Genomic DNA, 23499 nt, shown 5'->3' with positions numbered 1-23499 from the left:
AGATACCTTTGAAGAGATGAATATGTTTGTTTTATAGCATTCATTTGTGAACTGAAAGGAGTGCTGTAATGCCACGTAAGATATTTCCATGTGCCTTGCAACAAAGGCATGCTTCAGCAGTGGGGGGATGTGATGGGAAATACCGTGTAGAGAAAGGAGAAGAAAAAAGAGTTGGGTACGATCTTCTACAGCTCGGCTTCTTCCCTCTGCATCTGGTTGTTAAATATTGTTTTCATTGCAGTTGTCTCCTGACACAGTAGTATATGCCCTGTGTGTGCTGGTTAACCGATCCCAGTGTTCATGGGAGCAGGTTCTTAGACTCCATAGGGCTGTCCTCAGCCTGAGGGCAGTGGACAGGTCTGCACACCTGGAGGAGAAAGAGCGCACAGCTTGATGGTGGGGGCAATTTCTGCACCCTGCTGCTCCCACAGGGAGTGGGTCTGAGGCCTTCTTTCCTCCACAGAGATCCTCTGGGTGGATCTGGGTGCTCTCTCTGGGAGTGCCTGGTGCTGCTGCCCCACTGCAGGGTGCAGCTCCAGAACCACAGCCTGCTTTAACAACCGGCTGGTTAGCCAGGGTGGGTGGATGTGTGTGTGTGCACCACAGTTTCCCAGAGGAGATAACAGCCCTGGTGACTAACCATTCAAACAATAGTCCTTCTGTTCTGGGGCTGGAGCTGGGCTTGCAAGGCCCTGTTTGCAGCAGTATCGAGGGACTTGTGGTCATAACAGTGGCCTCCCTTACCGGTTGCAAGGGCAATGCTATGCACACATGTGGAGCTGTGTGAGTGTGCAGCTGTTCTCTCACTAGTGGCTCTGGGGCGCTGAGTTCACCTTTGTCTTTCACAATGCTGCTGCCTGCCAGGGGGGTCAGCCCTCTGCACAGCATTGGGTTGAGGCCCCACCCTTAACACTAACCTGTTATGGGGAGGTTTTGTTTGCCCATCCTATGGACGTCTCTGTGCTCAGCCTCTTCCCCTCTGACAGCTGCTGAACGCTGATCCATCCTTTCCTCCCTAATGAGAGCTCCATCGCTGCTCAGTGCTCTTTTCATCTTTTTACGCCCTGCATTAGCACAACATCTGTGTTGCTTTATTGGAGACAGGATATAGGATGCTTGCAGCTAATAAGTTTTCCCGTTGTCTCGCAGTCAACCAGGGCTTTGTTCAGAGGTTGCTTATCTGCATCCATTGTGTAGTGCCGTTGCTTGTTTTTTCTCACAGACCTCTTAAGCCTGAACAATGCGTTCATACAGGAACTTTGATAACCCAGCATACAATGGTTTCACCTCGCTGGTCAGGTCACGCACAGCATCTATATGCTTACTGCGTTTTTTTTCCTTCCCCAATCTCACGCTGCAGTTCTCCTTCTGTGATTCCAGAAGTCAGATGCTTCAGTGTGTGTGGGTTCACATGAGCGTGCACTACCTGAAAGCCTGTTAGGAAGATAGAAGGGCTCTTGGTGAAGTGATGCAGGGGCTTTACTGATGCTAGGAGGGATCTGCCTGTGTGCTCTGTGGGTGTTGTGTGGCGTGTTGTGAAGAGCTTCAGTCGTCAAATGTTTGGGTCTCAATTAGGTTGCGAGTTCAGGACTGCTGCCCTGGAACTGTGGTTCTTTGAAGGGAGAGCTTGCACATTTGTAGGCAACAGAAGGAACCTTTCTCAAGCAGATTGATATGAAATTTAAAAATAGTTCCTGTGAGAAGCTGTTCACGGATTTGAATCGGGTGCCAACAGACTTCTCGCTCTTTACTTGTGCTTCCCCCACCTCGTTATTCTTTAAGAACTGTGCTATTTGAATTAATTTGTATGAATGGAAGGGCAAGTGGGCCCTGCTTGGTGAAGGGCAACGCAGGGTCCCTAGGCCAGCCGTGGCCATGCCACCCCTGATCTAGAAGTGCCCTGAGCAGTGACCATCTGGCCAGGTGCCGTGGGGACACGTGGCCATTGCTCAGTACTATGGCCTTCACGAGGTCCCCTTCACTTGCAGGGTGCTGGGATAGAGAACAGCTGATGGCCTTGTTCTGAAACATTCTTATTGCTTTTCTAGAGGGGACACCTTGCCTACTGCAAGCTGCTCACTGCTGGGTGGTGTGCAGTCTGTTGGGTTTCACTGAGGATCATTTGTTTAAGAAAGCAGAAGTAGGAAATAACATTTGAGCAAAGAAGGCTCTACTGTCATCACTGTAAACCGAGATGGCTGTAGTGTTCATTCCCCAGCTTTTGTTCTGGGTTTGGCACATCCCATCCCATGGGTAGCTGATGCCTTTTGCAGGGGTCAGGACACGGCTCGCTGGCGCGTGGCACTGCTCACAAAGGCTCTGGTGGCCCTGTGGTGGGCTGTCTGCAAGCACTCATCAACTCATTAACCTTTCCTTTCAGGCGGGATCAGGCAGCCGCAGCATGAGATGTCTGAGTCCTGATTCACTAGCCAGCAAATCCTTCGTTGGCTTCTCCAGTTTGTAAAGATGTCAGGGAAGGAGAACCACCAAACTTTCTTCAGAAGAAGCACGGGTTAACGAGCAATAAGTGGAGAGAAGGAACGTTAGTAGAACGTGAAGCATTATGTAAAAATACGTAGGCGATGGGTGCCAGGTGCTCAAAGAGGCTCTCGCTCATACTGCTCACAGTTTGCACAGTGGCCTTGTGGTTAAAAAGCACAAGCCCAGCTTCCTGGGGTGTCTTTTTGTTTTAACTCGCTTGGAGTGTGGGTGTTCTCATGTGCAGAGGAATTCTGAAGAGCACCTTGAGAGACAAAAGGGCAGCGCGGCGGAAACTTCAGGGTAATGGATTTTGACTTTAGGAGATAACTTGTTAAGCACGTCATGAAGCTGCTATGTGTTTCGTAGCATTTCTGTATAGAATCATCTGTAAACAGGCAGAAAACCAGTAGTTAAATGTACAAGTTGTACTCGATGGTATGTTTTCTAAAAGTTATCATTATCTGGTAATAGTTTTCCAACTCGCACGGCATCCTGAAGGCTGGCTGTGCTCACGTTTGGCACTGCTGTACCCGAGGCTGTTGTACAGTTGTCATGCTAATTTGTACTTGTTTTGTGCTGACTTCACTGGAACTACATCTGATTGTTACTGATTTGCAACCAAATCTCTTTTTTTTTTTTTTTTTTTTTCAAACTGCAAACTAGGAAACAACTGAAAACACCCACTAAACTTAGCATATGGTTACGCTCTTGCAGAGGAAGAAGAAAGAAAAGAAAGCCATAGAGATATTTATGGAGAGACCCTGGCTGTATCTCTGCTCAGTGTAATGGAAAGGCAGATAACGCAGATGAACGCTTTTGAGCCAAGTCACCTTTGAGAGAAACCTTTACTTCCCATCAGTTTAAGTCATTTACCTGCGTAGTGGTAAGTGACTTAAAGCATTTGATGGCAAGGAATAGATTTGCAGCAGCGTGTTGTTGACATTCATTGTCTTGTCTGGATGCTTGCATGTCTCATGGCATATTTTAGATGCTTTCTTTTAAGCTACTGAGTGCAGTAGCTGAAAGTGGTTGGGGGAATGGTTGTTTAGACTGCACTGTATTTGTAAGAGCTGTTCTTAATGCGTTTCTCTTAAAGCAGTCACTTCTACTTGAAGGACTCTGCTTCTGACAGAGGGACATGACTGATGTGTGTTGTGGAACCACGCTGTGATGGCTGGAAGGCTGTGGTCCTGAGCTGTGCCCTTGCCTCAGGGTTACTGCCTCTGCGTGGAGGCTAGGAGGAGAGCAGTGTCCCTTAGGGGCTGAATTTAAGCTTGGCATCTGAGCAGGTCTGAGTGGGGCAGCCCTGGTTTTGTAGAAATGTTCTAAAAGATCACATTGGAAAGCAAATCAGTGGCCACAAACTCGTCCACAGACCATGCAGCTTTCTGAGGGGAGACAGGCCAAGCAGATTCAGCAGTGGGATCTCCCTGCCAAGCTCTCCTCTCCTTGTCCAGCAGCCCTGGCAACGCAGAGCTTGTGTGCTTGTCTGCAGTTTGGATTGCCCTGCTTGTGTCCCCATGGTGTGAGCAAACCGCCATCCCAAAAGGCAAATCTAACAGCATTTACATTATTAATATCAGCCAAGAGTAACCTTGGTTTTCTGGTTGGGAAGATGATGGTAAAGTGCTGACTGCTGCTCAGTTGCCTAAAAAAGCAGGAGAGAAATTCTTTTGGGATGTGATCCTAAACCCTTCTGAGTTAACTGCGTCCACTTAAGGAGATACATTTTGAAACCTTTTATGGGCATATTGCAATGTTGCACGGGCCGAGGCATGCCAGCTCCTGCTCCCAGGGCTTGCTTCCCCTTTTCAAGGGCAAAGCCCTCTGGACTGAGGTTCCAGTTCTGTGAAATAGCAAATCTGGCAAGAAGCTCCGTAGAATGAATGTGGAAAGCGAAGAACTTGTGCTGAAGTGTGAGCTGTTAGTCAGGTTTTGGGAGAGGGAATTGGTCGTCCCTGCCTTTCTCCAGGAGGAAGAGCTGTCTGCAGTTCCGTCTGTCACCTCTGGCTTTCCAGTTGGGGAGAGCTGCTCTCCTCACACATGCTCAACACACGCACCTGGAGCTCGTGGTACTGCCAAGTCTGCTTGGATGTGCAGGTACAAGCTCGGTGCCTGTGACCCAGTGCAAATGCAATGCTGTGTTCTGCAAGCCCCAGGGGTTTCCTGTGCACCAGAAGCCTGGCTGGCAAGCTCTGGCAGCTCTAAAGCTTATTACTCTTGTGTGGCTGTGAGTCAGAGCCGGGAGTTGGCCAAGGGAGTACGGTGGGGTGTGTTGGTATGGTGAGCTCTGACATCTCTATGTGTTCTGTGCTGCAAGCTGTGGCACTGCCAGATCCACAGTGGGCCTTACCCAGAACTCAAGCTTTGCTTCTTCCAGCCCTGATCCATACCACTGACACGGGGATTGCAATAAAGGCCCCATACCTGCGAGTTCCTGTCCCCATAGAGAGGCAGGAGCCTCGTCAGCATGGAGACAAGCTGGAGCACTGTCTCCTCCCTCCTTGCTGCATCAGCAAAGCTGCCTCGCCACCTCTCTCGCTCTTGATTGCATTAACCTGGTGAGGTTGGCTGGGGAGAAGAGGATGGAAGGTTCTTCAAGGAGAATGACTCCATGAGCTTGCACAGAGTCACCGATTTCTTCAGTAGCGTAGCATCAGCTTGGTGTAATCCCTTTGCTGAGAATAGCGTTCTGCTGCTTGGTTCACCCATCTGAAAGGGTGCAGTAATGTGCATTTATGTAATTGAGCCGTTTGGGAGATATGAAACAAATATAAACAAGATGTGCCAGGTTTTCTGGAGAGCCCATCGTCTGACATCTCCCACAGAATATTTAAATAAGCGGTTAGGTTTCCAAGTGAGGAGCTGAGCTCTTTGAAAATCTGCCCCTATAAATATTGTTATGCTGGCATTAAAATAAATGCTTTGAGACATTTGGATGAATGTTTCTCCACGCGAGCAGTCTTACGTTTATTAATGTTGTTTATTGCTGTTCATAAAGCAGTGAGACCAGGCAGTGACCTTTTCCTGTCCCGTTCAGTCTCTCCTACAATCTCTAAGGATGGTCTTTCGGTCAGAGGAAAAGCCAGGGATTTGGAAAACCAGCATTCAGGCTGCTTTAAAGTGTCGCAGTGCCAGTCTGTGCCTACTTGCACTTCTTGAGCCCTTGGGAGCAATGCAAAGAAAAAGACTTCGAAGACTGACTGGAGCTGAGCGACTGTAGTAACAGGACTCTGCATCTTAGGCAGATGTCCGAACTGAGGAAGCTTGTCAAAACCTGGCTCCTTCTGAATGAATAGCTATCAAACATGGATAATTCTTCTGCAAGCAAACCTGGCTGCTGTGAAAGCCACCTCTCTTTTGATAGAAGGCAAAAAGTACTCTGACTATAGCTAATATGCTCATGTGGTAAAACCTTGTTACTGTCCACACAAAAGAGAGTACATGGCAATAGGAATGATGAATTCTGCTCTCAAAAGCCTTAACGCTTGTCATCTGGCTCAGAACATTGCTCGGTGTTTGGCTCATGTTGGGTTTTGGTGTCCCCTCATCACCAGAAGAGCTTAAGGCTGTGATTCTGGGCTGGTGAGTTTTAACCTCTGCCTGCATCTTTACTCCTGCCTGGAGCTGGCACTGTGGCATGTCTGCGCTGGTCCCTGCAGTGCGCTTGAGCTCTGAGCTGGAAAGCTGTGATCTAGAGGTGCCTTTCTGCAACATTTAGCTTAAAGCCGTGGGGAAGGTGTGCTCTTGAGGGGGAAAATTGGCTTACTGAAAAGTGAGTGTACTCCAACCAAGCACGCTTGCAATTCCTGAAGTTTGTAGTGAAATGTTACAGCAGATGGTCTGCTTACAATGTGGGATATTATTAGAACCATGATCAGTGCTAATAAGGTCATTGGCAGTGGGGGAGGAGATCGGTGCCTGACCTTGTTTGAGAGGTGGCAGTCTGTGTGCTAGGGGAGAAGCTTTTCTCTTGCAGTAGTGGAATGCGTGTGTTTAAAGAAAGGCTACTTCTGCATGTGTTCGTATGTCTGCACAGCAGAGAGAAGCACCCAGCGCCCAGCCTGACACATCTGCAGGGAAGCTGTTGACCCCAGTGCTAAATCCACAGTGCACCGCTGAGTGGTGGAGAACAAATTCCGCTTGCAGTACCAGTCCCAAGATTGGGAACACAGGACCAGGTTAGCTAGCCCTACAGGAAGGCTGTAATACCAGAGGCATTGCCAAGTTGTTTGGTGACCCATTAGTGATGTTCACTGGGTTTTGTCAGGCAGGAATGTGATGATCATCTGGGTTGCATTAGTGGTGTCCACACCTCTGCCCATCAATACCTACACCTGGCTGCAGTGGAGGGTTTATGCCATTAGACCAGATGGTGATGCTTTAACTTTGTCTGCTTTCTCCTGCTTTAAATGAGAAAGCAGCTCTCTGTGATCTGCATGGCCCAGCTGTATTGAGGAGCATTAGGGAAAGTATGTGGAGAACTGCTTTCACTGGGAGGAGATGGCCAGGGCAATGTGGCCACAGGAAGCAGCAGCCAGTCTGCCTGGGTGCACGGCCTTGAGACCTTCATTCCAGACATTATCCTTAGGGCTGGTGCTGGGAACGATCACACGGAGATTAAGCCCTTAAAGAGCCCCTACTGCAGCGGAGCAGAGCTTGAAAACAAAACCCCAGGATGTAATCCTGACTGCGCTGCCCAATACTGCTGACCAGCATCTTCCTCCTGCTGTCTGTTTCTGCAGGATCAGAGTATCCTGCAGGATCAGAGTTTTGTTTTTATAATTAAGTTCCACCTGATCCTGTGTGGTCCTGGCTTCTCTTCCCTGTGGCACTGCGGGTACCCAGCGCTGGCAGGGCTGAAGAAGTCTGGCAGGATGAAGCAGAAGCCTTGCTGGGTTGGACATCTTTGGATGTGGTGTTACTTCTTCCCAAGGCAGGTGTGAAAAATGCACCTGGCACTTTTTGCAGGAGTTCTTCCCAATCTTGCTCCTGTGTCACGAGACCTTCGCAGCCTTGTTCCAAAGCTCTGTTTCTCCATCTACTTTCTGCTCTGTTTCCTCCATCCCTCTGGACTTGTCGGTCCCCAAACCATCCATGTCTACCAGGGCGTGGTTTTATCAATAGGGACTGAACAAAGCAGCTTGATAAGTCTCTTCTGCCTCTCTCTTTCTGTTGCATCTGTGGTTGCTTCTGTTTCTCAGAGCATTCGGTACACTTGGAGATAAGCAGCGATCATCACGGTTAGCTCCCTGCAGACCTCGGTTCCCTGCTCTGTCAGTCGCGTTGCCTGTATGGTCCCTGTAGCACTCAGTGTGGGAGCTGGAGCAAGGCGAGCAGGCGGTGTGACTCAGAGGTGCTTGGAGCCAGGGAGTTGTCAGGGCTGATGGAAGGAGAACAGGGATGGCTGAAGTGTGCTGGGAGGGAGGGTGGTGGGGGCTGCTTCAGGGAGGAGGGGCAGCCCCTCGGGGCTCCCACGCATCCCAGTGGGATTGGGAAGGTCGGGTATGGGCATGCCAGTGGGGCCAGAATGAGCTGGTGGGGGGAGGAAATGATCCCACAGCACCAGCACTGCTTCACCACCAGTTCCCTGTCACGTTGCTGTCACCGGAGCCCACTCAAACGGCTTGTGAGAGCTCAGGGAAAAAGTGCCTTGGGGGCTGAGAGGCATGTAGGGATGCGGTTGCTTTCAGCTGGTGATGCAGAGATGGGAAGAGAAATCTGTCTGCTGTGGAGAGGCAGGAGCTCAGGAAGTACAGCTCTGCAGCAATTCAGCAAGGAGGAGCTCAGCTGGAGACAGGCAGATTGTGCCTGAGTTAGCAAGTCTTTGAGGGGTAAGGAAAGTGCAGAAGTGGTCTCCTGCAGAGCCTGTGTGTGTAACCCGCAGGCTGAATTCAATTGCTTGTATAGAAAATGCAGTCGAATTGGTCCCCCTGAACGATCAGAACTGGATGCTTTCCCCCCACGCTCTCACAGCCTTGTGGTTGTGGAGGATCAGTAATCTGGAGAAGAGGACTTACAAAGAATGGTAGCAAGCAGCTCCATGCTGTACTTTCCTACATGCAGTGAGACGTGGTGGAGAAGGGGGACTCTTCATGTGGCAGAGCTGCAGGGCGATGAAGGCTTCCCCCAGCCGCATGGATTTTGGTTTTCATCAATTTTTATGTATTTAGAGTGAAAACTTCAGGCATCTTATTCTGTCTCTAGGTAGTGCTTGGAGCAGGGCCCTGAGCTGTGCCATCACCGCATGTACTAATGCCAAAGCTCCCTGCTGTAGCCCTGTGTGATGGAGCACAGATTGAATTAAGGGGATTTTCATTGCTTTGTTTCTTTGTGTGATAATGTAAAATCTTTAGAAGTACTCACACAGAAGAGAGCTTACATTAGCTAGGATGGAAACACCGATGAAAATGATTTTTGGTGTCTTGATAGTGCTAATTCTGGGAGTATGGTTTTTAAGCATCCTTTTAGGAGGTAACCTGCCAGGAGCAGCTCAAAGAGAGGGGGAAAGTTTTAGTACTTTTTAAATATTCATTCTTTCAATCAGAGAAGCTTACCCAAGCTTGTATGGGATTTCTGCCTAGGCTCCATCAAAGCCCATCTATCAGTGTAAGGAGCGAGAGTTTTTTCCAGCCGGTTGTTCGCTGACGTAGGCACCGGCTGTGCTGCATTCCAGACTCGCTAATGACACTGGAGCTTCTTTGCAGCTACTCCTCCCACGTGGCCAGAGAAGCTGCAGATGTCCTCAGGAAAGGTCATGCTTCCTTGCAGAAAAATCTCTCCTTGCCAGATCCGGAATGGACCCATCTTGCTTCAACGCAGATGGATGTTTGCCTCAGAGCTGACTGTCATCCTGGCTGTTCCTGATCAGGGCGGTGAAAGGGCTTTTTCTTGCTGCCCTTTTAAGAAAGGATTGTGCTGTGTCTGAAGGTCTCTCTTGTTGGTGGCAGAAGCAGAATGCATGAGGTCGGGTGTCTGCCAGCGTCATATTGTCAAGACAGCTTTTAAAGGCTGGTTTCTATTAGAAAGCAAATCCTTGCATTCCTCCGTGTCTGCACAAGTCTGAGCATCAGGCAGCCTGCATTGTGTGGGTGACTGGGACAAGGCTAAGCGGCTCAGAGTGGAAACTGAGGGCAAGAGTTTGGAGAGCAGGTCAGTAATATGGAAAGGGCAGAAAAACCCCACAGTACTTTGAGCAGTTTGATTTTAGTGACTGAAGCCTGAATAAGCAGGTGTCTGTGTGTGCTTTCGTTATTTCTACCTCCCTTGGCTTTTCTTAGTATTCTGAACCTAAAGACATGAGTCTTAACAGCTATTAAAAACAAAAACTCCAAATACCAAAACAAACCAAATGAAAGCCCTGATCTGTTCCTTTCCTGTTGTTCTGCTGGAACGCGCAGACACACGCACATATCTGCAGCATATTTCCCTCTTAGCTGCTCTGTTACTGAGCAGTGTTATTCCAGGCTTGTACCAGTGCCACTCAGAGGAGAATTTAGGTCAGAATTTTTGGCAGGGCAGAAGTTGCATCCTGCAGGAAAAAAGTGGCTGCATGTCCAGAATGAGATTGAATCTCTGTGTCCTGTCCTGCAGCACTCCTTACAGGGTGGGGAATGGAGCTAATTAGCAGCTACGTGGAATTAACCTTTCAGTGCCTGAAATAATGCATTTTGGAGAAACCACCATTTGTTAGTCCCTATTCCTGGCACTGCTTGGCAGAAACAAACGTTAGTAGATTTTGCCATCAGTTCATTCCCAGAGCTGTCCTGGGTCTGTGGGTCTGTGTGCAGTACAGGTGGAGGACAGCTCTGGAGCGGGCTGCTGTTTGCTCTGTGCTGCTGGGAAGGGTCTGTCAGATGCTCAGTGGGGAAACAGAGCACAGATCTGCTTTGTCTGAGCAAGGTGGGGAGTACAGATCTGCACAGACCCTCATCAGGCTCCGGATAACAGGCTGGGGTGGAATGAGAGTCTGCAATTAGGACAGATCATTAAGATGTGTTTTTTTTTTCTGGCTGAGGCTGTTCTGATGAATTCATCATAAATTAACAAGTTTTCAGATGTTGGCACTGAATTTGGCATGCTATCCCTTAAGACTGACTGCCTGGGTGGTGCCTGTGACTAGCGCACGTGTCCTGCACTTAAATATGTCCCATAGTTTGCAGTGTGCTGCTGCTAAATTCTTTCTTTGCCCGCAGAAATGGCCTGGCGTTGTCTTTGGCACTGTGAGCCCTTTGCTCCTAACCTTCATGGGCAAATTGGTGCCTGTGAAAGACCTGTCCTTCTGTTGCTGCAGCCTGCGTGCTCCGCTGCTGCTGTGGGCCCTGCCCTGCACTCTTAGCAAATATTTACACTGCCTTTACCTTCCTTTCACTTGAGATTTGAGCAGAGATTGGTTATGTACCTGCTTTCTAGTGCGAGGCACTTCTTAAAGAGTGCATCTAAAGGGGTTTCCTTAAGAGAAAAATCCCTTGCGACTGAAATGTGCATACGTTACTGGCTGTAATAAAGGATAAAGAACACACTAAAAGAACATGCTAGCCAAGGTGAAATATTTGCCTGGGGCAAGGCAGGTTTTATTTTTCATTCTCTTGGTTATTTTTCTTTTTTTTTCCCCCCTTCCTTTCCTTTCAAGCCTTGCTGCTTCCTGGTTAGGGGAGGGCAGTGCGGTCCTTGCCTGCCCAGCTGAGCAGGTTGGAGGAGCAGTCCTGAAGGTGCATTTTGGCAACAGCGCCTTTAGTCCCGTGCCCAGCAGCGAGTTTGTTACATCAAGGGTGTGAAATCGGAAGTTTGGCATGCTTTTTATTTGTTTGTCTGTTTGCTTTATCCAGAGGCTCTAATACCCAGAAGGTTGACAGCCTTCTGCCGTGTCTATCCGCTCCCCTGCAGCCACCCTAGGCAGCCCCTGGCAGCCCCTCTTCAGCTGAGGCTGAGCCCATCCTGCCGAGCTGTTTTTCCAGGCTGAGGAATCTCCCTGTGAATTGTCAGCCCAGATGGAGTTAATTTTTTTTCATTATTACTTTTCTTTTTTTTTTTAAACCAGGAATCTGTTTATGCCCATTAAGCTTTTGCTTGCAGCAACACAAACAGAAATTGAGCTAGTACTCAGATGGTAAGTTTGTTTTCTGCCAAGTTCTTGCAAATAAACTCTTTGTTTTGTTTTTCTTAGTTTCATTTTTTTAAATATCTAAGGCACAGGGGAAGCCAGGCCTTCTGAGCATCACTTTGCCCTCCAGACTGGAGAAAGCATTGGGCTTTGGCCTTGCGGCTGTCAGTCTCTGTGCTCCTGTGTTTGCCTTTTCCCTTGTGCAAACGCCAGGAGTGAGGCAGCCAGGGGTGGTCACACAGCCCATATTTGTATTCATGAGCACAGTGCTTTAACATTTATTCTCCTGGGCTTTAATGTACTTTGCTTAGTCCTGTCTACGTGTGGTTTGACTGCTTCAATTGTAATATTTAACAGATGCTGTAGGTAAAGGAAGGTCAGAAGCATCAAGTTTCCATATGACCTTGACGGATTCAATCAGCCAGTGAAAGTTGTAGAATTGGATTATGGGATTTGCAATGAAAAAGTGGTTTAAGGCACAGGAGAAACTACACCTGGTATTTTCAAAAGCTGCCCCGGTTTAGAGACAATCTGAAGTGACAGAGCGGGAGACAAAAGGTGGGAGACTATTAGAAGGATTTGGGGGTTTGTATGTGTGTGTGTATGGGGAGGAGGTTGTTTTTAATGCCGTAGTTGTGTTATCCCAGAGACTGGTATAGCTTCTGTAAATCAATGGAATGCCATCTTGCAGTAGAATTGATTTCTTTGGTTTTGAATAAACCCCTCACAGAAACATTGGCCTCTAGGAACATTAACACTGCAGGATGTCACCTGCTTTGTGCCCTGAACTAAATGCATGCAGCCATCCTAGGGCTAAACATGCTTCTAAACTTGTTCTCTTTACTGGCTGCTAAGTGCCTTCTTTCATAATTGCTATTGATCAGTTGTTTGGACTGTTCTAGGATAAGGGATGTCTGTAAAAGCTTGTTTTGCCTGGAGAAAGCCCTGTTTGGTACTGTGTTAAAGAAGTGTACTTCATTATGCTTTTAACATTCCTGAACCTGAGCAGAACACCTGGAAGAGGTTAGAATTGGTCAGGTCAGAACGTTGAGCTGATGGTGCTTCTCTGTGTTAGCCTCATTCCAAGTGTGTGGTGGTGCAGATTGCTGCTGCTCACAAAATACAACCTAATCAAAATGTACGGGCGGATGCATTAAAAAAAGAACAGAACAAACTCTTTATTCCTCTTTTGAGGAATGAGCTTATTGTGCAATGCAAATAGTAATCTCTCCGATAAACTTGGTGGTTGTTTTGCTCTTTGGCTCTGCAGTTCATAAAATATATACTTTGCCAGCGCTGTGCTTTCTCAGTATATATTTTTTGGACTTAGTGAGTGCTGTCCATTGCTTGGAGGGAGCAAAAATGTTCCACAAACCAAGAACCATAAAATCAATACACGTTTTTCATTGAGCATAGCAGAGCATGCCATTGGCCCGAATGGGGAGAGCTTGGCAGGAGAACAGTGCTGGAAAGAGTTGTCAAGATGTAAAAATATAATGAAGGAGCTACAGGGCTTTTCCTCAACAAAATAACTTGAAGTTCTTACAAACTCAGAACAGGAGAACAAACAGCTTGGAATGAAAATCCTGCATGAAAGCAGGACAGCCATGACCTCTTTGTGCTGTCCTGGGGAAATGCAGCAGAACATTGCTGTATTCAGCAATGTGCAAAAGTAAACTTCACTCACAGCAGCTCTCAGCTTTCCTAATAGGCAGGTGAATGGGAGCTCAGCTGGTGCCTGTGGCTGCTTGGGGTCTGACACAACACAGTGAAGGCATGTCGCTCTGTTTCTAATTAAAATCTTAAACAATTGCCAGGGTGATGGTACCCAGTGAAATACACGGGCTCCATGCTAACAAGCTTGTCTGCATGGAGCTGGGTTTGCCTGTAGAGCTCGCTGGCTCAAAGAAGAGCTTGGCGATAACGCTGAGTACCTGTCAGTGGTTAAGGTGATGCTAAAAAGGGTACGATGAGGCAGAAATGTTGCTGTATTTGCTTTTTCCTCTTGTGTACTGCTTTGAGCTGTGTAGCAAAAACAAGCTTGACAAACGTTTTGAGGCTGCAGATTTGTTGAGGAGTCCTAGATATTCATGTCTGCATCCCAGCAGAATGCCTCTGCTCTGGAGGAGCCCCAGGTCCAGGTGCCCTGTAGTTTCAAGCACGCTGTTTGAAAGGGCCAGAGTTAGAATAGGATTTGACCACACCATGCAGCCAATTGCTTGCGCTGTTTTAATTCTAATGTTTGGCTCTTAACGTGGTTTTACTCACAAAAAGCTTTGTGCCTCGCTTCAGAAATAAAATGGACTGGTGAAATCGTTTAGCTACCACGCTGTTTCTGCTGCAGGGTGGGAAGTATGTTCCCTGTTGGAGCAAAGTGCTGCTATTTGTCACACAGTCCCTGATGATGGAGCCTGCCCAGCTGTACTCTCAAGTGCTCGACCACAGCCCCATCAGCTCAGTTGTGTGTCAGGCTGTTAGAGGCAACTTGCTTGCCAGTGTCAGGCTGGAGAATGCACTGCAGTGTTGGTCCCCTGAGCTGTCCCCTTGATGGCTTTTGTTTGGACTCGGATGTACGTGTAAAAAACGATGCTAATGTTTTTGTTCCTCCTGGCCTTCCTTCCATCTCTCTGCAAAGCAAAAATAACCCAGCAGAGCAGTCACAAGGGTGAGACAGGGAGGCTAATGAATGGTGCCAATGTGCTAGAGCCAGGGATTTTTGTCTGCTTCCCATTCCTTCTGCATTTTTCTTATTCACTGGACAAGAAGAGCCTCACTGGACTGAAGTGATTGTATTTGCTTGATCTGCCTTGTTTTTTCTTTTTCTTTCTTTCTTTCTTTTTTTTTTTTTTAATGGCTTCAGAGGATCAGAATTGTTATGAAGCTCAAATCCTATTCACCTCCTGGTGGGCCCTCAGCGCTCTGCTCGCAGCTGTAAGGAGAGAACTGGGCAGAGCAGGGCTGGCATCATTTTGCTGTGGAAAGCACTGCGTGGCTCCTGGGTTTGCCTGGAGGGCCTTCTAGCTCCCTTCTGCTTGCTCATGCCACTGAGCTTTGCTTTGAGGTTTTGTTTCAAAAAGACCCACGGCTCTTGTCAGAGCTGCCAGGTGTCCCCTGCTTTCATTTGAAATCATGCAGAGCGTCAGGGTTCACTCGCTTCAGTCAAAATCAAACCTAGGCTTTGTCTGGAAGGGCTCGACCTGGTGTTCACTGAAGCCAGTGGAATTCAGTCGCTGTTTCAGTGACAAGCTGGGCTGTCTTGGTAACGCAGGGAGCTTGTGACAGATCTACAGGCTTTTCCACTGCAGCTGTGGGGATGTATGAGGGAATTAGAGAGCTCTCACTCCTCGGTAGGTAATGCCTCTTCAAACAGCAGGTAGGAAAGGCAGCATTCCTTTCTGCAGGGAGACCAGGCTGAGGGCAGCCCTGGCCAGCCCTCTGGGACCCAGCAGAAGCCACAGCCCTCTTCATCGGAGCAGTGTCTGTGCTGGTGACTGCTGCAGAGCTCTGAGCTACAGCTGCAGTGTGCTTAGACACCCTGGCACCAGCTTTGTGAGGCCGAAGTGAGTAATGTGGTGATGCACAGCATCAGCTCTCCTGTTTGTAGCACTCTTCTGAGCTATACGAGGGCAGGAGCTTGAGAAGCGTTTGGCTTGGGTCTGATTATTTAGTGTAAAATCTGAAAGGGTTTGTCTGACTGCTGCAGGTGGAGCTGAGTTAGGACAGAACACCACTTGGGTGGTTTTAGCAGTTTTCTTCTAAACTGCTTGCACAAGCTCAGGGAGATGGCTTGTTGAGCCCAAGTGGTGGGAAGTTCAGAGAATTCAGGCGAAGCTCGTCCTATAGGCGCTGCAGAACAGTGGTTTATGTTTCTTAGGCCTACTTGAATTATATTTCCAGCAAATTATGTGTGTATGAACTGCACTAATTTGTATTTAGGGTATGCATTTCACAAGGCCTCTATCATCTGTACCTGGGAGTTACCAGCTCAACCACAACTCCAGCATTTTTATCCATATGCATTGAAACTTCTGTACATTATGAAATCCACGTTGCTCCCCTTCCTATAGCTGATTGCCATCTGGTAGTTCTGACTAAAAGATGTATTGTGCTTTTTCAGCTATGTTCTGTTCACAACAGAGATCCGCCTCTAGACGGTAGTCTTGGGGCTGTCTGTAAATGGATGTCATACCCACGTTTGGAAAATGTCAAGGTTATACCAGCATGTGGAAAAGAAAAGGAAGGAGTGGGAAGCAACAACTTCCCACTACAACTACAGGTGCAATTGTCTACTGAACTGTACTGCAAGTTATGTCAGACCACTGGCTCCTGTGTACCAAACATTCCATACAAGTGTCTGGTTGAGCCCTGACCCTGGAGGGATGCAAATCACTGACATTCCAGCATCCATCCCTGCAATGATGACCAGAGGAGCAGAGATAGCAGTAGAACTGGAAAGTCTCTGAGATGGATTATTTTAAAGAGGCATGGAAGAATGAGTGCTGGTGTTCATCTGAAAGTCTTTGGTGTGGCACAGATTGTTTCCGAACAAGACAGGGAACAAAAGCATAGGAGAGACTTGTGTGACAGCCCACGGCTCTTTGGAAGACTGCACAAGGTTCAGTGGCAGTCTGGAAGGATGCTCTTGGCAAAATGCTTCAGTTTGTGTGTCACTTCTTTTTTTTTTAAATATAATTTTTAACTGATTGCCTGAAAGATGGAATAGACAGCATGCTTCTTAAATTTGTAGGGTGCTCTGAGCTTGGGAGGAAGTACAGGCACTCTAGGGAACCGGGTATGGAGTGGTAGATAATCTCAACAAGTTGGAAGAATCATCTTGAGGGGTTGAAGTTTCAAGTTCAATCAAAACAGTACAAAATTATAAGCAAAACCATTAGCTGCGTGACAGAAGCTTGTTGAACATCAGTCAAAAATGTTAGGCTGCCACAGGTAAAGAAAATGTCATGCAGGGATGTATGAATGGCAATGTCATCTGCTGAGTATGTGGGAAAAATCTTCCTATCTGCCCAGTGGTAGCAAGGACTGAGCTGGAATTCTGTTCCCTGTACTTGCACACACGTCAGGGTGGCTGGAGAAGCTCCTAATGAGAGGATGAAATCATGCTCACAGAGTTGAAAGAGCATGGTTTGCATCACCTGGAGCAGAGAGGTTTGAGGGAGTAAATGGGGCTGCAGCCTTTAAGCATGAGCACTTCCTCCAAGAGGAGGGGAGTAATTGCTGTTCTGGCCCTCTAAGGTGAGCTAAGAAGTTTGGAACTTCACTTGCAAGAGGAGAAATGCTGGAATTGGGAATCGGGAGCAGCTGTACAGCTGCAAGGGGACCAACGTGCTGGAGTCCCTTGCCTGGGGAATAGTAGGTTTGGGGGAAATAGGTGAAGCTGATCTGTGTGGGCCTGAGGACTTCTCTAAGTCCTCTTCACCCGCTTTTTAGGATCCTTGTAAGTGGGCTAACAGCCCTCCATGGGAATGCATGAGTGAGGAGCAGTGTTTTGTAGATAATATCTCAAAACCTGTTTCAGAAAAGTGAGCTGCTCCAGCACTACGAGCAAAAATGCATCGTGGTTAAGCAGAAGTTTTGTGATGTACTGTGCCAGGGTCAATATTCTGGGAAGGTGGCAAGGTTGTACTTTACACTGACTCGGTTGGCAGCGTAACTTTAACATTTCATTAGTCAGTAGAAAGGAGTTGCAGGTAAGGTGTGTACAGAGCTCGTCTTTAAACTGCAGAGAGTGACAGCTTGGCTGCATGAACACCTATCTGGGAGATGGCAGTCGCTAATGATCATGCTGACTTGTCTGCTACAGCCTGCTTTGTTCTCCATTTGTGCTGGGGAACAGTTGCCTACTACAGGGAACTTGCTCTTTCCATTCTACTTGATGTTTGCTGGGCATTTTGCTCTGGCAGTGAGATGGACAGACTTCTTCAAGCACAGCTCTGTGCCTGTTTTGGGAGGAGTAATGTGGCACAGCACTGAAGGCAGCAACATGAGGTTGCAACACAGGGTGCAGCAGGCATGTCAAGTGCTGGCTCTTGGGACCAGTTACTTAGGGATAAGTTGTAGAGGCACTTGAGTTGGGGGTGGTAGATGGGCAGTATTCCAAATGCCCTCGACATTTGCTTTCTTGGGAGGGTAACTTCGAAGCCACAACTCCTTAAGGATGGGCAGAAGACTTGAAGCTTGGACAGAGCACCGTGTCCCTGTCCTCTTAAAGAGCAGAGACCAGTAAGGACGGACCTAGAGCAGAGTGTGTTGCATGGGCATAGGGGCTGAAGCTGTGAGCTCCCTTATGCTGGCTCCCACCACCCCCTGATAACTTACGCACTGTGGCCAGTTGTGTTGCCTGGTTCTTGTCTGCCTTCAGCATGCAGCAGCACACACTAGATGGCTGAGGCCATGTTGCACGTAATGTATGACAGCTGTGCTGGGCTCTCCAGCCAGGAGAAGGCTCTGTGCACGTGTGGAGTGGGTGAGGGCAGTGCTTCGTGCTGCAGCCAGAGCTCTGAGTAAGCAGCACCGCACATCTCTGTGTGCCTCCTCACTGAGCTCCTCTGGGGAGGAAAATCTGCTGCTTCATGCAGAGAGAAGTTATGTAGTCAAGCTGTGTTTTGGTGCCTGGTTTTGTGCAAAACATGGAAATCCTTTCCTGCCTCATCTCTTTTCATTCTTTTTGCTGTCAGTCATTGCACATGTCATCAGTGTCTGTGGAGAAGACAGCACAGTCAGGGCCCAGGACTGCTACAGCCTCTAGTGTGTGAAAAGCAGCATTAACTTAAAGGTTTTCACATGAGAATTGCTGGTGATTGACAGGACATGCAATGCAGTCATTAAAACCAGAGACGGATGTGCTCTGGAACCCCTCACTGGCATCCTTGATTAAAGGCTGTAACAAACTGCCTTATGGCATGGGTGTGAATGTGAGTGCAGCCTTGGGTTAGTGCTGAAAGTTCTGTTTTTGCAGCATGGTTTGGCTCATTTCAGCAGCCAGCAAGGGGAGAACTTGTGCAGCGTGCTTAGGTGTGGCTCAGCCAGCCCTGCGCAGGCACGCAGTGCACGTGGGGATGCAGACACCAAGGTGCAGCCTACTGCACTCCAAACCCTAGGTGTACCACAGGTATTGTTACTGCATTTAAGTGTGCTGCCATGGCTGCTATGCTTCAACAGCTGCCTTTGTTGCTTACATCGCAAGCTGTTGTCACGTTAACTCGTGTTGGATGCCAACCATTTACAGTATGCGCCATCGCAGCATGACTTCAGTTGGCAGCACAGAGCCGGTCACATGCCAGCAGCCTACTGTCAGGGTGGGGGAGCATGTGGGAAGGAAGGAGAGAAGATACTCTCAGAAAATGCTTTAATGATTTATTTTTAATATCCATCTTTCGAGCCTGGGGAATTGCAGTCCATATGCCTTTCCCTCCTGGCTCTAGTTGGCAAAGAAGCTGATGAATGTGGTTCTTCATACTCCTTCCATTTTGTGAGGAGCCAGAAAAGATGGCTATATTTAGCATGTTCCCAGGGCCAGCAGCAGTCTGTTGCTGGGTGGTGATTCCTTGGATGGAGGCTCGTGTGCCACCCTGGGGCAGGGTGGCAATGTGTACTCCTTGGAATCAATAATCATGCTAAAATAACAGCACCAGAACAAACTCCTCCAATTACACGGAGCAGCAGCTCAGTTTGCAGCAGCTCAGCACACTGCTTCGTGTCAAGGGTCAGGCTCTGAGGGCTTTGCCTTTCCCAATGCACGTAGCCAGTCTGGCTGCTGCTGAGACTATCTTTGTGCTGGAGCTGCAGCTTCTTGCCTCATCCAAACAGTGAGCACCTTGTAGTGGTAAAAACATTCCTCTGAGGCTTTGGAGCCTGACTCGTACTGTATTCCTAGGTCACCCTAGGTATGAAATGGAGTTGTCCTTGTTTGTCCCCAGCCCAGTCTCCGCACAGCAGATTTGCCACCAGTTCCCCATTGCTTTCCCTGCTGTGGTGCAGTTGGTACTGAGAAGCAAATAATGGCAGTTCCTTCGTCCTTCTGGCTGCTTTCATTGGGCTGAAATCAGTGTGGTTAAGCTCGTGTTGCTGAGAAGTACTGGGAACTATGGACATAGTGATGGAAATGTAGAGGAGGGGATTACTTCTATTAATATGGGTGTTCAGAAATGCCCATTGCTCTAGATGAGGCATTTTCAACGTTGTTTAGCTAGAGGTCTAAACTGAGGTCACCAGGACAGGAGTATTTTGTGTTGTTCTATGTTGCTCCTAATGTTTGTTGTCAAATGGAGAATCTGCACTGGTGCAGGAGAGTGAAACCCATCTCACTGGTGGCTTCTAAGCAGTCTTGGTGGAATGCAGCAATTGATGATGCATGAAACCAAAATGACAGCAAATAGGAGCTGGGCTAAAGATGTGATTTCTGAATTTACATGGTGATTCATTGAGTCTTCCTGAAGCCATAGGAGGCCCAAATGACAGCAGTGCCTGCACTTTACAGTTTTTGCTCTGCAGCAGCATCTTTGCAGCTCTTAGTTCCTTGCAAATACATATTCCCTATCTTCCCTGGAACCAGCAGCACTCAGTGGGCACTGCTTTCTGCTCACAGCTCAGCAGACCAGGCCTTATCAAGGATGTTGCATCAATATTAGTACCCCAATGGAATTAAACTGTTTTGAGGGGAAGAATGAAGTAGAACAATGTTTCACACTGACTGTGGTGTATGGTATCATTGATGTGCCAAATTTCAGTTGGAATGGCAAAGCCCTCTCAAGCTGAGGTCAGCCCTAAATGTATTGCTCACTAAAATGGCAGCTATTTTTCATTTCCTCCATTCCTGCAGCATAAGAACAACCTCACAGATCCATTCCAAATCTGGTAGATATGTTTGCATTCTCCCAACCCAAGGCACTCTGTGCCAGGTTCCAACCAGGAAGAATTAATGTGTAAGCCCTGGAAGGCTGCAGTCCAGAACAGAGTAGATGTGCTCTGAGCCTGAGTGCTGGGCTCCTGTTTGCTGTAGAGATGCCACCTTCCTCCTCAATGCGTGTGTGGGTCAGTGGGGAGAAAGCCACGTGTGGAATCACAGTGGAATCACAACAGCTTGGCTTGGAAAACTGAATTCAAGATGTTGTGTGACATCACCTTGAAGCAGTGTGCTTGCCTTTGCTGTTCCACCTGTCTTTGAGCAAGGTGAGCAGGATTGGTCAGGGAAGCAGGAAGGACGACCCAAACCAGCTGAATCCCAAAGGAGTCTCCTTCTCCTTCAGGTTTAATGCACTTGTTTGCCTCGAAGCAGTGCTGGCTGTCTGGGCACCAGCAAGCTGTGTAGTGCCATTTTACCTTCTCTTCAAGCAATGTCTGTCAATGAAGATTCATGTCCTCAGGGCCTCTGAGCAATTAACTCGCTGCTAGGGATCTGGTGCTGTTGGGTTGCAGAGAAGCCAAAAACAATAGCATGAAAAAGCCTCTTCTTTTGCAGTTTGGTTGTCAGAAGCCGCTCAGCACTCTCTAGCAGCAAGGCAGAATCTCACTGAGCAAATGCAGGCTTCTGAACCTCGGGAGGGTTTAGCCCATCACTTCTTACACTTGATTATTTGCCTTTAAAAAATAACAGCGGAGAGCCAGGAGTTTTGTTTAACTGCCTGATCCCCAAGGAGCAGATACAGGAGCTCGTCTCCAGTGATGCTCTTGCACACAGCCTCTCCCACACTCTGCAGCCCTCTTCCCCTGCAGCAGCTGCCACCCCTGGTATGCTGAGGTGGTCCAAAGGCAGCTCCTGCACTGGTGCACAGCGTTGGCACTGAGCGGTGTTACTCAGCCCTGTGCAGTGACTCCACCTGTCCTGGCAGAGACAGATGTTAAAAATCCCCAGGGGAGCGTCCTCAGTTTGGATGAGGGCCATCCCAGAGGGGCTGTGCCCTGTCTGGTGCTTTGTGACAGGGTGCCCTCGTGGATCTGGTTATGGGGTTGCTGCTCTGCTGCCAGCAGGCAGGAACATGAGGTTACCTCGTTTGCCCTTTTGTTTGTTGGGGTTGTGTTTTTTTTGCTTGTTTTGAAGGCACACTTAATTATATTGAGGCTGAGAACTCAGTGTCCATCCCTTGGAGAGGATGCTTGGGACAAGGGCTGGGTAATGGATGATCCTGTTCTTTGCTGTCTGCAGTAACAATTATTAGTTATCCATCATGTAGCAGTTCTGTGTCCCTCAGTTCTGGCCCCATTTTGTGGGGCTCTGAATAGCTATGGAAGAATTACTGTCACAAAAAACCCTCACCATTTTTGCATGAAAGTTATTTATAAAACTTATGCATAAATTGCACAAGATATCTCTTGTATTCTGTACATCTTTTGAGAAGATGAAATACATAGAGAAAGGTTTTAAAAATCCCACAACAACCTAAGCATTAATTATTCTTAAATATATTACCATTTTTTGTACTCAGTCGACTATTTGCATTTTTCTTGGTTTGCCTGCAAACGCTATTTATGCAAAGCACAATTTTCATATGGTTTTGAAAGGGGTGGTTTCAGGTGGTCTGTAATGTGAGCAGACCTCTGCTTTTTGGGAGTCCCTGGCTTCACTTGTAGTTCTGTTTATTTAGGGGAAGGAAAGAAAGAAGTCAGTGATGCAAGGTACTGTGCTTTTAATGAATAGAAGCATGAAGGGGGAATTGTCTGAACTCTTGCTCTTGTTGCTCCCAGTTCTCAGCATCTCAGTCCACATGCATGCTGAAGGTCAGTGGTGCTTCTCTTACAGAGATGTTGCCTTGCATTTTACCCAGAGCAGCTGGGATAGTGGTAGGGACTTGTTCCTCTGTCTGGTTGTTAGGGCCAATGAAGGGGTCTAGTGTTGGGAGGGAGAGGAAAAACAACCCACACAAGAAAAAGGGAGATGTTTGATGTTGCTTCTGGACCTGTTGTTAGTAGCTTCTGGAAATAGTGATGTTTATGTTAGACTTTGGGTTTTTTTTTCTTTCTCTTCCATCATGTTAATTAATGTTAGGAAGCTTCACTTTTGGATTGACTTTGACAGTGCTCTGTTAGTGTCAGAGCAGCAGAAGTCGTGTTGTTCTTCTCTTCACCTAAGTGTTGTTCTGCTAAAGGAAAAGCACAGAAGTAGTGCAGTAGCCACTAAAATGCCTCTGCCTGATTGTATCGTTACAGTAACCCAAGCAACCCATCGTTAAATTTCTCTGGCTGCCACAAGCCTTGCACTCACTGCAATGGTGTTCTGTTATGTTTTTCAGGGCCGGTGTACCCGAGAGAACTGCAAATATCTCCACCCTCCCCCACACTTAAAAACACAACTTGAAATAAATGGACGCAACAACCTGATCCAGCAAAAGACGGCCGCAGCCATGTTTGCTCAGCAGATGCAGTTCATGCTACCAGGCACGCAGCTACAGCCAATCGTAAGTCACTGCGAGTTGGGTTTCACACTCATCCTGCTTTCTTTCCTATTTATTTCTGGAGCTGTGGCTCTCCTTTCCTCTGATAACTGAGTACTGCGAGTTCAAGGCGTCAGGTGGAAGCATCTTAGCACCAGGTGGAGTCTGACCAGTTGGTTCATGTACATCCCTGAAACTGCGTGGCTTGATTCGAGTGCATTCTGTTTATTCTGAATAGCTGTTTTACACTGGGCTGAGACTGCTGGAGGTCTTTGCCCTGTGGCAGGAAGCCAGTAGGTACGTTGCATTGGTGGGCTGAAGCTGGGAAAGATGGATTCCATCCAGGCATTTGTGTCTGAGGGACCAATTTCATTCCAGCTGTCCCAACAGAGAGCTGTTAATGCCACAGCTCTGTCACTCTTTCTCTTGGTGATATTGTTTTATATTAACAATAGGAAGGACTTATTTCTCTTCCAGAAGAAGGGAAACCTGTGGGAAATAGCTGTTTGCAGAGCAGTTTGGAGAAGC

The 23499-nt window shown here is 47.8% G+C and overlaps 1 protein-coding gene across 10 annotated transcripts in view; it reads left to right on the top strand.

The window, feature by feature from the left end:
- MBNL3 (muscleblind like splicing regulator 3) overlaps positions 1-23499 on the top strand; it is an 89679-nt gene that overhangs the window by 32294 nt on the left and 33886 nt on the right. For all 10 annotated transcript variants that reach the window (XR_006180090.1, XM_042876843.1, XM_042876848.1 and 7 more), the window contains one exon: positions 22831-22995. Coding sequence is in view for 9 of the 10 variants with exons in the window: in XM_042876843.1 (XP_042732777.1) it covers positions 22831-22995 (165 nt within the window). In the remaining variant the exon portion in view is untranslated. The remainder of the gene's footprint in view (positions 1-22830; positions 22996-23499) is intronic.

Source organism: Lagopus leucura, unplaced genomic scaffold (assembly GCF_019238085.1).
Source record: "Lagopus leucura isolate 7727_CA_CO unplaced genomic scaffold, USGS_WTPT01 Super-Scaffold_100016, whole genome shotgun sequence".
Lineage (NCBI taxonomy): Eukaryota > Metazoa > Chordata > Aves > Galliformes > Phasianidae > Lagopus > Lagopus leucura.
This window is presented reverse-complemented; position numbering and strand designations above follow the sequence as displayed.